Consider the following 12,260-nt stretch of genomic DNA (forward strand, 5'->3'; position numbering starts at 1 on the left):
GTGTGTGTGTGTGTGTGTGTGTGTGTGTGTGTGTGTGTGTGTGTGTGTGTGTGTGTGTGTGTGTGTGTGTGTGTGTGTGTGTGTGTGTGTGTGTTAATCTTGTAAGAACATGCCTTTTTTTCTGGAAACAATAGAAAATGAATTTCATCTTCCTAAAAACATTTTTTATTCTTGATGAGATTTCAATTTTAACACATTTTAAATCCAGAAATCACGAGTTCTGGATTCTCTTCAGCTCAGTGACATTGGACTGAGTGTTTCAGATTTAAACTTGTTTTGTTCTGGTTGTAGTCAATAGAAGATTTTATGAATTGGACCTTTAAATGTTCACAAACTTAATCAAACATCTTAAATGTCGTCGCCGGGCCTCGAGCCCAGAAACCTGCAGCGAAGCTTCGTCCTCTGGATTCTCAGACTGGATGTTTGAAACGAGGTCTGTGTTTTAGAACCAGCTTGTCTGTGGAGATTTCAGGTAAACTGCTTCTTCACACAACAACGAGCTTAGAAATGAGATTACAGAGGCTGGTGGTACCAAATGAGGCTAAAACTGGGTTTTCTCTAGTTTTATTCTGAACCGGTTCCAGACCACTTTGGATGAGTTTGGACTGTGTTCCACATCTATTTTGAGGTTATGGTTGACTTTACCACCGTTTGATTTAAACTCTTTAGAACGGTTTTAAGTGACTTCCTGACGGGTTCTGGACTGATCTGAATTCGTCTTTCGATCAGATGTCATTCATTTTTTTTATGAGTTTTAATGGAGTTTTTAAATGGTTTCAGATCTGGTTTTAAACCGATTTTAGAAATGTAGTCAGCAGGTTTTAAACCCGTTCTATAATTTTTTAGCAGTTATGAAATGATTTAAGGCTGACTGTTCTGACTGTTTCTCATACATATAAAATGCTTTTAGACTGTTTTCACACAGATTTTGGACTGATTCTAAATTGTTTTCCATTTCCTTGGGAGTAGTTTGTACACAGTTGGGAAGGTAGTACTAGATTGGAGTTGGTGATTGATTTTTATACCAAGTGGTGTCAAACATAAGGCCCGTGGGCAAAATCCAACCTGCAAGAGGCCCAATCCAGTAAAGACACCAAGCAAATGATCAAATGAACACAACACAACACACACACACACACACACACACACACACACACACACACACACACACACACACACACACACACACACACACACACACACACACACAACACACAACACACAACACACACACCACACACACACACACACACACACACACACACACACACACACACACACACACACACACACACACACACACACAACACACAACACACAACACACAACACACAACACACAACACACACCACACACACACACCACACACACACACACACACACACACACAACACAACACTGACACCCGAGTGGAGATTTCAATGATTTTGCCATGAACGCTAGCCCACTAGCATTAGCTTCGAGGCCATGCTGTCAGGTGAGGTTGTAAAAACACCCACAATGCAGTAGTTATAGGAGACATGTCACTGTATTGTGCTCCAGAAGGTTTCATTCAAATTGCCTTTAAGTTGAGATTGTAGTTATTTTCTGTAGTAACTGAGAAAAAGAAAAAACTTTAAAGTTGAACTTTCAAGGTTATTATGGCACAATTGTTCTGACCCACTCAAGATGAAATCGGGTTGTTTTTGTGTTTGACTGCATGTTTCCAGTTACTTGTATTTTTGTTAAAATCACAGGGAAACTAGAAAAGAGATACTTTATAAGCTTCATTTGTTTCCAAAAACAATTCTGATAGTTCCCTGAAACCTGAAGCAGTGTGTTTGGTACCAGCGCCCCCTACTGTCCAGAAGGACTCTATGTTCCCTTATATGTGATACTCTAGTGGTCCATTCAAGTGGGTAACCCCTAACCCGTCCTCACGTTAGGAATATTCATCGAGTCCCCTCTGTGTGCCATAGACAGGAATGTGTGTGTGTTAGACTTGTTTGCTTTATGGGCTCCCAAGAGTTTTCTTCCAGGGAATAAATAATGCCTGAAATAACTCCTCCTCTTCTTAAACTACAACCCCCCTCCTTCTTGTTGCCCTCTCTTTAACATGCTCCTGTGGTTCTCTCGCCCCTCCCCCTCCCTGCTCTTTTACCCCGCTGCCATGGCAGCAGGCCTCTTCTCAGGTTCAACCCAAATTAAATCCCTTCTCCTCCTTCATCCATCCTCACTTTCCCCCACTCCTCCCCCAAACCCAGCGAGTGATTCAATAAAATCCCGCACACAGGCCCTTTGGCGTGTTGGTAATTGCTCTATTTGTAAAAATGCCAATAAAGTTGTGCAAATATGAGGAGAGAAGGAGCAGCGGCGTCCGCGGCTCCGTGTTTAGTTCAGTGCCTTCAGGGCGCAAAAATGTTCCATGAGGTTATTTTTAAGTGTGTGTGTATGTGTGTGTGTGTGTGTGTGTGTGTGTGTGTGTGTGTGTGTGTGTGTGTGTGTGTGTGTGTGTGTGTGTGTGTGTGTGTGTGTGTGTGTGTGTGTGGTTGCCAGACCCGTAATGACTGTGGTTGATGGAGAAAGTAAAGCTGTACTTGCCAACTTGTGGCCACTAGAGGGCAGAAACAATCGTAAACCAAACGTGAGTCAAACCACAGCTTCACCGAATCGCTTGTAAAATAAACCAAGAGTTTTCTTTTGGGTTGTTTTTAATGTTCTGCTCCGTCCTCAGTTAGAAAGTAGCTGCAGTGTTCGATCGATTGATCTTTAATTAGAACGTTAAAAAAGAACAAAACAAACGGGAAAATATGAAAAAGGAAAAAGATTTAAATGAATAAAACGAAGGTAGAAAAAACAAACTAATGTTGAGTTTGTAATGTTCACGTTGGACATGTGAGAAATGAAATGATTCAAAACAGTAAAAGGATGAAACATAAGAGTATTTATTCATGTCAACCACCAGTCACTCAATACCCTGTCCAACTGTTATCTATGTCCATATTTACACACATCATTCATATGTCCATATTTACAAGTAAAACAGTAAATAAACAAATAATAAAAACCTGTTTGATACATGTTAGTTTACATGATGGTAGGGGAGTAGTTAAACTAACTTACTCTTATTGTTTTTAACTCAAACTAAATTAAAGACGGGACTTTGAATGGTCCATCTCTTAATGGGATAATATCTAATAATAAGGTTTTAAGTGTAAGGCTGAGCTGGATGAGGTGATGAAGAAGATGAAGAAGATGAATTAGTGGATGTTGTTTGTTGTTCCATATTTAAAGAGTCCTGACGTGACGGCTGCTCTCTGTGTTTGGTCTCTGCAGCAGAGGAGATTAAAAACATTAATCTCGGAGGCAGAGAGGAGGACAGGGAGGTCCTCTGTGGCCCGAGGGCGAAGATGAGTTTTCATTAAACATTTATTTTCCTTCTCAGTGGGAAAGAGTTTGTCTGGAATCCAGACGAGCTGACTGATAACTGCCTTCAGGCTCACGCTCAGGGAGAAAACACCCAGGAGGGTTTTAAAATGGCTTTGATTCCTTCAATCTACTATTTTAATTCACTTTTTCATTGACGACCGATGGGACCTGATTGATTGGAATCAATGACACCAATCAGTCTCAGTATTTGATGCAAAGGGACTTTATTTCTAACAAGTCGTGCAGCAACAGAAGTAAAAGAACCAAACAGTGAACAGAAGCTCCATTACGACAACTTCCTCACGTCTACACTGTTTGTACTGTTCAGTGTCTCTTTACGCCACAATGGAGATCGCAGCCACTGGAAACACAACTTTCTGAAAACAGCTCCCGAGGTGGAACTTTTTAAAAATGCTCCGACTCCGTCGCCATGGAAACGGGGGAAACAACAACCTTTTTGATTCACTGCTGACGCACATGTGCAGTAGTTTTACAGTTGATGGTCTCTGTAATAATGTTTATAGAGTACAAAATACCTTTTAGTAGAAATACTTATAAAGAGTGAGAGTGCTCAAAATCAGGATTTAAAATATACTAAAAAACCTATTAAGATGTCAAAATAAAAGCCTGTTTAGAATAGATGCCTAGAAAATATTGAATTTATGATGATAAAAACTGGACTCAAAATAAGTAAAAGTAAATATTAGAGAGGAGAAGCTGATGAATCTGGACGTCATGGTGAACCTCTCCTCCTCCTCCTCCTCCTCCTCCTCCTCCTCCTCCTCCATCATCAGTGGCCTGGCCTCTCAGCAGAGTTCTAGAGTTGGCAGAACACCGTCGTTTTGTTTTCTCCTGAGTGGTTCTGGTGCCAGAAACAGCAGAGAGAGTTTCTGCAGCGCTTTACTGCAGCGGGTGTGAAGGTGTGAGGCTGTTACTGCTTCTCTGTCCTGCCAAAGGCAACATGGAGCGGCCGTACGCTCAGCAGGAGGAAAGGCCGACTTGCTTCTGCTCCGATTTCATCTGAAAATAATCAGTGATGAAGTCAATCGGCACCATCACATCTCTGTAGAGCAGACTGAAGCAGAGGAGACGTCCAGCAGCTGAGCAGCGTCCGGTGAGTTTCTGCAAACGGCCTCAGTAATACTCGCGCTCCGAGGAAAGTACTTCCTGTTCCTGTAATTGGCAATTAGAGTCTCTGGCTGCGTGACGGAATCGTCTCCACAGAGTTCTTGGCAGGAGATCACAGAGCCGCCGTTAACGTCCTGCCGGACACTCTATCACAGCCTCCTCGTTAGACACAGCCAATTAACGGAGGTGGGCCGCTGCCCAGGTGGAGGCGCTGCTCCCTCAGGTGGAGGCGCTGCTCTCCAGGTGGAGGCGCTGCTCCCCAGGTGGAGGCGCTGCTCTCCAGGTGGAGGCGCTGCTCCCTCAGGTGGAGGCGCTGCTCTCCAGGTGGAGGCGCTGCTCCCCAGGTGAAGGCGCTGCTCCCTCAGGTGGAGGCGCTGCTCCCTCAGGTGGAGGCGCTGCTCTCCAGGTGGAGGCGCTTCTCCCCAGGTGGAGGCGCTGCTCCCCAGGTGGAGGCGCTTCTCCCCAGGTGGAGGCGCTGCTCCCCAGGTGGAGGCGCTTCTCCCCAGGTGGAGGCGCTTCTCCCCAGGTGGAGGTGCTGCTCTCCAGGTGGAGGTGCTGCTCCCCCAGGTGGAGGCGCTGCTCCCCCAGGTGGAGGTGCTGCTCTCCAGGTGGAGGCGCTGCTCCCTCAGGTGGAGGCGCTGCTCTCCAGGTGGAGGCGCTGCTCCCTCAGGTGGAGGCACTTCTCTCTCAGGTGGAGGCGCTGCTCCCTTACGTGGAGGCGCTTCTCTCCAGGTGGAGGCGCTGCTCCTCCAGGTGGAGGCGCTGCTCCCTCAGGTGGAGGCGCTGCTCCCCCAGGTGGAGGCGCTGCTCCCCCAGGTGGAGGCGCTGCTCCCCCAGGTGGAGGCGCTGCTCCCCCAGGTGGAGGCGCTGCTCCCCAGGTGGGCTGATAGAATAAAACACATGTTTGTAAAGTTGCTGGCTCGACAAATGTTCTCACCTTCGTGGTTCCTGAAGTTCCTTGGATGTAAGAAAGGAGAACAGGAGGACGTCTCATTGTTCTTCAGTCAGGCAGGACGAGGACGTCATGGAGACACTCGAGACGTTTTCATGCCTTCAGGGGACAAAGACCGTCTCTTCCTTCTTACTTCAGCCCTCCACCTTCCACCGTGGAAACGTCTCACAGTGGAACACTACCTCCTTGTTTGTTATAGAAATCTCTGTGGGACGTCTGTTGTCCTCCTAACTGCAAACAAACAAGAACACACACACACACACACACACACACACACACACACACACACACACACACACACACACACACACACACACACACATGCAGACGCCCTTGAAACGTTGACTGAATGAAAGTAAAATAAGTGGGAGACTCTTCTGGAGCAGAGGCTGTTGTTGCAGCACCTCCTTGTGGTCAATTGTGGTAATTACAAGAAAACCAGGAAAATAGAGGAGAAAAGCTGATATCTATTTGACTTATTGATTCCATAAGATAAGATTTATTCAGACAAAACTCAAAGATATGAAAATAAGAATATTAAGAATTATATGTTAAATGTTTTTATCCCATTTAACTTTTAAACATTTTATCATATAAAACCAGAAATATAAATATAATTCATGTGATCGAGGAAAACAATACATGTCTTACACATTTCCTTACAGATAAACTGAAAACATTCATCCTCTTCACTCTGAACCCTCGATATAAGATTTAATAGATTTTTTTTAAATGACTTTTAAAATATTTTATTTCAAAGACATTTATTCTTGTTTTTTTACTCCAGTTCTTATTGTTTTTAAACTGCCTTGTTTTTTTTAGTTTAAATCTGATGTGCTTTAAGTTATCTCTTCTTATTTGACCGTTCTGACATGTCCCCATGTCCCATGTTTAATTCCTGGACAGATTGATGATTGATGACTCAATTACAGTTTCTTTAACGACCAAATGATGCATGAATGTAACTGGACACACTGGGAAGCTCCAGAGGAAATGCCCCTTGTGGGGTAAATAATCCAGGTCAACCCAGAGCCTCATGAGTCAATGGAGTCCAGCTGTGTGCGATCTAATCTCAGTATGAATCCAGCGGTTCTGTAAAGACCTCAGACGGTCATTAAAGAACAATTGTGAACAAACAGCCTCATTGAAGACAGAAGAACACGGCAGGTCCGGGAGGAGAAGTTTAAAGCAGGTACATTTATTAAAACGTCTCACAGAACTCTCACAGTCCATCGTCCAGACATGAAAAGAGTTTGGAGCAGCTGCAGCCTTACCAAGCATGGCTACGGTACCAAACCAGGGTTCTGCAGGTTCTTCTGAAGTGGCTCCATCAACCTTTCACAAAATTATTCACAAATACATATTCAATCTTTTTTTTTTATATTTTTTAATGCACATAAACTTATATTCAAAAGGACTTTTAACTGTTGGATAAAGAGGTTTTAAAAAGGATAAAATGTGGGAAAATTACTAAGAAAACACAAAACAAGAAAATTAGGAATAAACAGTGAAATAAGCTTTATAAAAATTTAAAAATTACAAGGATTTCTTAAAGAAAAAAGCTTAAAATAATCAAAATGCTAGAAAAAAAAAGGACGTTGAAACTTCTAAAGTCATTTACAAAAACATCTGAAAATGTAATGAAATGTTTACCTTTTAAATTCTCATTTAGACTTAAGGAATGGAACATAAGACAAACGGGGAAATCATAAAACTCGAGGTTTATCAAACAACAACAAACGTTTGGGGACAAAAAGGCAGAAAATGTGTTTTAGTTTGATCTTTAATATTCAAATGATTCAGTAGCTTTTGACCCAAACATCCGGTCCAAACCCACTTTGTGTCTTTTGTTTAGAAAAACTTCAGTCTGATTTCTGGTTCATGTCTCACTTGATTTGGTCCCATCCCGCCCCGTCCCATTCCGTCCTGTACGGTCCTGTCCCGTCCCGTCCTGTCCCATACTGTCCCGTCCAGTCCCGCCCCGCCCTGCCCCGCCCCGCCCCGCCCCGCCCCGCCCCGCCCCGCCCCGCCCCGCCCCGCCCCGCCCCGCCCCGCCCCGTCCCGTACGGTCCCGTCTGGTCCCATCCCTTACGGTGCCATCCCATTCCGTCCCGTACCGTACGGTGCCATCCCATCCCGCCCCGTCCCGTCCCGTCCCGTCCCGTACGGTCCCGTCTGGTCCCATCCCTTACGGTGCCATCCCATTCCGTCCCGTACCGTACGGTGCCATCCCATCCCGCCCCGTCCCGTCCCGTCCCGTCCCGTACGGTCCCGTCTGGTCCCATCCCTTACGGTGCCATCCCGTCCCGTCCCGTCCCGTACGGTCCCGTCCCGTCCTGTCCCGTCCCATCTAGTCCCATCCCATCCCGCCCCGTCCCGTCCCGTCCCGTCCCGTCCCGCCCCGTCCCGTCCCGTCCCGTACGGTCCCGTCTGGTCCCATCCCTTACGGTGCCATCCCATTCCGTCCCGTACCGTACGGTCCCGTCCCGTCCTGTCCCGTCCCATCTAGTCCCGTCCTGTCCCGTCCCGTCCCGTCCTGTCCCGTCCCGTCCCGTCCCGTCCCGGTACAAACAGCACTATTGGACTGCAGCTTAATTAGTTTCATTCAGGTTTCAAATGAGGTTTTTTCTGTTTTGATTTGTTAAATTTTTTTTAACTGTGTTTTAATAAATATTGACATTTTTTTCACTGATATTTCGATTCTGCCATAATCTTTATTTTCTGAGCTAATTTAAGTGTTTCTAAATTCAGTCTGGTTTTATGACTTGTTTTTTTTAATTTTCAACTTGATTTCTTAGTTGAAGTTTCTTTCTCGTCTGGTTCTGGTTCTCTGTGGACCCGCTTCCATCACAGACAAGTTCCAGACTAGGTTCTTGATCTATAAAATAACCTCCGTCTCCTCCAGCTTGATCTCCTGCCAGCTGCTTTCTCTTCATCACTGTTGATAATCATTGGCTCAGTATTTACCTGCAGAGTTCTGGGTGATCTTCCTCTCCTCTGAGGTTGCTGGTGAAAGTCTCGTGTCACAGAGACACCGAGGCGACGAAGGGATCCGCAGACCTGAGCCAAGCGCTTTCCTCTGGTCTAATCCACCAAACAACAGAACTGCAGGGGAATCAGCTCTTTGTCTCTCACCGGCCGCCGGGCGACAGAGATTAACGGCTGATTCTGTCCGTACAGTGACGTGAGCGACCTGAACAAAACTCTCAGCATTCTGCTGACTCACTGTTTTTTGTTTCCGGCCGGGTCAGCAGATTTTCCTCTGGTTCTGCTTCAGCCTCAACTCAGCTGCAGAACTTCCGTTAGTGCTTCTGACTGAACAAGATGGTAAATCTGACTGAGCTTCGATCTCTGGTCAGCTTCTGGTCCCGGCTCTGTGTCTGATGACTGGCAGTGCAGAAACGCTATCGGTCTGGACTTCTTCCTGGTCCACCGACTTCTCAGGACCTCCGACCCCTTAAGTTCTGATCATCCTGTCTCTCCTTTAATATCATCCAGCCACACTACAATGGATGACATCCCTATTGCCTTGTTTGCACTGCGGATTACAGTGCAGTGCAGTACAGTACAGTACAGTACGGTACAGTGCAGTACAGTACAGTATGGTACGGTATGGTACAGTACAGTATGGTACAGTACGGTACGGTACGACATAGTAAGGCTAAGCATACCCAAACCCAATGTTGCGTGGTTCCTCCACAGAGTACGGTTAAAATGTAGACGGGTTTGTGAATGGCCGCATAACAACGCAGGAACCCGATGTCATGACGTGACGGGGAACATGCGACCAGCAGGGAACACATTAGTTGCGGCGCCGCTCAGTAGAACCTTGAGCCTCGTTCTCTGTGACGCAGCTTAGGAAACGTTCTCATTGTGATCATCAGTGTCCAGCGCCTGCTCAATCTCCTCCTCCTGTTACTGAGAGGAGCGTCTGCACCTCGTCTCAACACCAGGGGGCAGTGTAGCGCCCACGTTTCAATAAACAAGTTACGAAAACCACCAGTGAGCACAAAGTGCCGTTTGTGAACAACAGGAGGGTTTATATAGGAGGAAATATTTCAATAGTGGCGATCGTGACGACCAATCAGCAGACGGCTGCGTTGCAGCTCCTCCTTATGGAACCGTACCGTAGTGCTAGGTACCTCAAGGGAGGAGTAACGAAGTATGGTAACGGTTGGGTATGTTACAATCAGTACTATCAGTACTATCCACTACTTTTGTCAGAGGAAACACATGAAAAGCTGTCCCGTACCGTACTGTCCTGCACTGTACCGTACCACCCCGTACCGTATCGTACCGTACTGTCCCATCCCATATTGTACCGTCCCGTACCGTACCGTACTGTACTGTACCGTACTGTACTGTACTGTCCCGTACCGTACTGTCCCGTACCAAACCGTACCGTACCGTCCCGTATTGTACCGTACCGTACTGTGCCGTACCTTATCGTACCGTACCGTACCATCCCGTATTGTACCGTATCATCCCGTCCCCCTCTAACATCCAGATTATAGAGCATCTTCCTCCATCTAACTGATGTCATTTCAGATGAATGAGTGAGTCAGTCATTAGACGGACCCACAATGAACTCCACCAAGTAACTAGTTACTCATTGCTAGTTATGTAACTACATACATTTTTTAAAGCAACAAGTAACTGTAATCATTAACAACTTGTAATAGATTAGTCATTAATAGTTTCTCACTATAAATTCATGTGGAATTTTTCACTTTTTTGAAGATTTGAATTCAACCTCAGTTTGATTTTTCTATATTTAGTTTTTTTTCTTTTCTATAGACATAATTTGAAGAGAATAAAAATAATAACCAATGAGATAAGCCATGCTCTGAAACATCTCAGTGTTCTAAATAAACTCCCATTAGCAGAATTAGAAGTAACTAATTACTTTTAATTAGCAGTCAACTGGTCTTGAAGACTAGTCTTGTGACTCGTACAGCCTGATTAGAGGAACAATTACATCAAAAACATTGATTTTAATGAAAAATATGTGAATAAACTAGAATATATTTGTAAAGTTGTGTTAAGATTTGCATCAATAATTAGTCAGAAATCTACCAAAGTTCATTATCATTATTTTGAAGCCGATTTCATGATAAACATTAAGACGTTTCAGAGAAATCCACAAACGTGAGCTTGAAGATTCAACCTAATTACCAAAGTCCAGATTTCAAACTAACGCACAGTAATGAGACAAAATAAAGACAGGAAACAATTCTTTATGTGACCGAAGGTTTTATTTCCATCTTTCTGACACGTTCACAACTTCAAAACAACAACTGGTACAAAAAGTGCTGAAAGGGAACCTAAATACACAACATGTACTCAACATATTTACTGTTTCAATACCTGGTGTAACAGGAAACTGTAAATTATGTCAAGTGTGATTAGTTTCATTAATGCATAAAAAACTCTGATTAATAAACTAAAATCAAAGCTGAAAGCCAAAAAACAGATAAAAGTTTCTGTCGTCAAATTAGAAACATTTACGAAGAAAACTGTAAAAAAACAAAAAAACAAGCCGTAATTAAAAAAAGATGAAGCTTAACTTTGATAATCATGAATCCTTATTGAGGCAACTTTTTATTATTACAACTAAAGTTTCTAAAAATCTGCCAGAAGAAATCCGTTCCAATTCCAAACCATTAGAACCCCGAGCGTCTCGGAACTCGTTATTTAAAACCGCTTTTAGTGTTTCAAGTGAAAAATGAGAAACTTCTGTTGTGGGTCCAGTTAAACAACAAAGCTGCTGGGAGACACTGAAAGTCCAACTTTTGGAAAACTGCTCCCAAAATGGAACTTTTGGAAAACTCTCTGACTCAGTCTCCATGGAAACGGAGGTAAAAAACTTTCTGAAGCTGCTGCTGCACATGAGCGAGAGGGATTCATTCCTAATAACGAGGCGGCTGTTACTCCACCATGACCTCCAACATTTACTACATCATCATCTGGATCACATTATTCTATGTTATTATTACTAAATATGATGATTATTAACAGTCGAGGTCAGGGTTCGCCACATGTGATCCGATCACCTGGAAGGCATGCTGACGCAGGTCTGAACGGCGTCTTTGGCTCCACGTTAACAGAGCAGTACCAGTGGTAACCACAGGGGGGCAGTGTTGAACTCAGAAATGTAAAACAAAAGGTTTAAGTTTTTCAAGACATCTTGAGGTGTTTAACTTCTCCGTATCAACATCAATGCTGCGTCCCGCCTTAACCATCGTAGTAATCATTACGAAGAACTCGGCAGGTCTTCTCAGGCCTGTACATTGATTTAGAGCAGCGCCCTCCAGTGGACTGAACGCCAAACTGTTTTTTCAATGCACTGCTGGTATGGAAGTGTAAATGTGGTGAAGATTGAAGCGTTTGAGGGGCAGATGATCTGATTTCATGTGTTCATGAAGCCTAAATGAGCTTTGGAGACCTGGAGGGGGTCACTGGAGGAAAACTTCTACATGGCTGAGCTAATGCGATGAGGCTACTCACGTTCTGAGTATTTCTGATACCATCCTGTCATCTTCCAGTGTACAATTGGCTTCTCTAAACTCACCTTCCAATTCCCATTTCCCACTTCCCACTTCCCACTTCCTCTCCTCTACAGGTTTTGTCATCACGTGTCCGATCAGTTAGATTTACGCGGATCCCTCAGTCACTTCCTGGAGATATTCCAGTCGGCCTCCTCAATCGTTGATCTCGTCTTCCTCGTCCTCGAAGTTCTCGTCGCCATCGTTGGCGGTGGCCTCCTGGTACT

General features: G+C 44.5%; 1 protein-coding gene across 1 annotated transcript in view; it reads right to left on the reverse strand.

Moving 5' to 3' along the window:
• Positions 1-10,727: 10,727 nt before the first annotated feature.
• tubb6 (tubulin, beta 6 class V) overlaps positions 10,728-12,260 on the reverse strand; it is a 9,389-nt gene continuing 7,856 nt past the window's right edge. The window contains exon 6 of the mRNA XM_080489504.1: positions 10,728-12,260. This exon is cut by the window's right edge and continues 748 nt beyond it. Coding sequence (XP_080345630.1) covers positions 12,190-12,260 — 71 coding nt within the window. The 3' untranslated portion in view covers positions 10,728-12,189.

The sequence above is a fragment of the Lipophrys pholis genome, assembly GCF_963383615.2.
Source record: "Lipophrys pholis genome assembly, chromosome: 20".
NCBI classification, from domain to species: Eukaryota; Metazoa; Chordata; class Actinopteri; order Blenniiformes; family Blenniidae; genus Lipophrys; species Lipophrys pholis.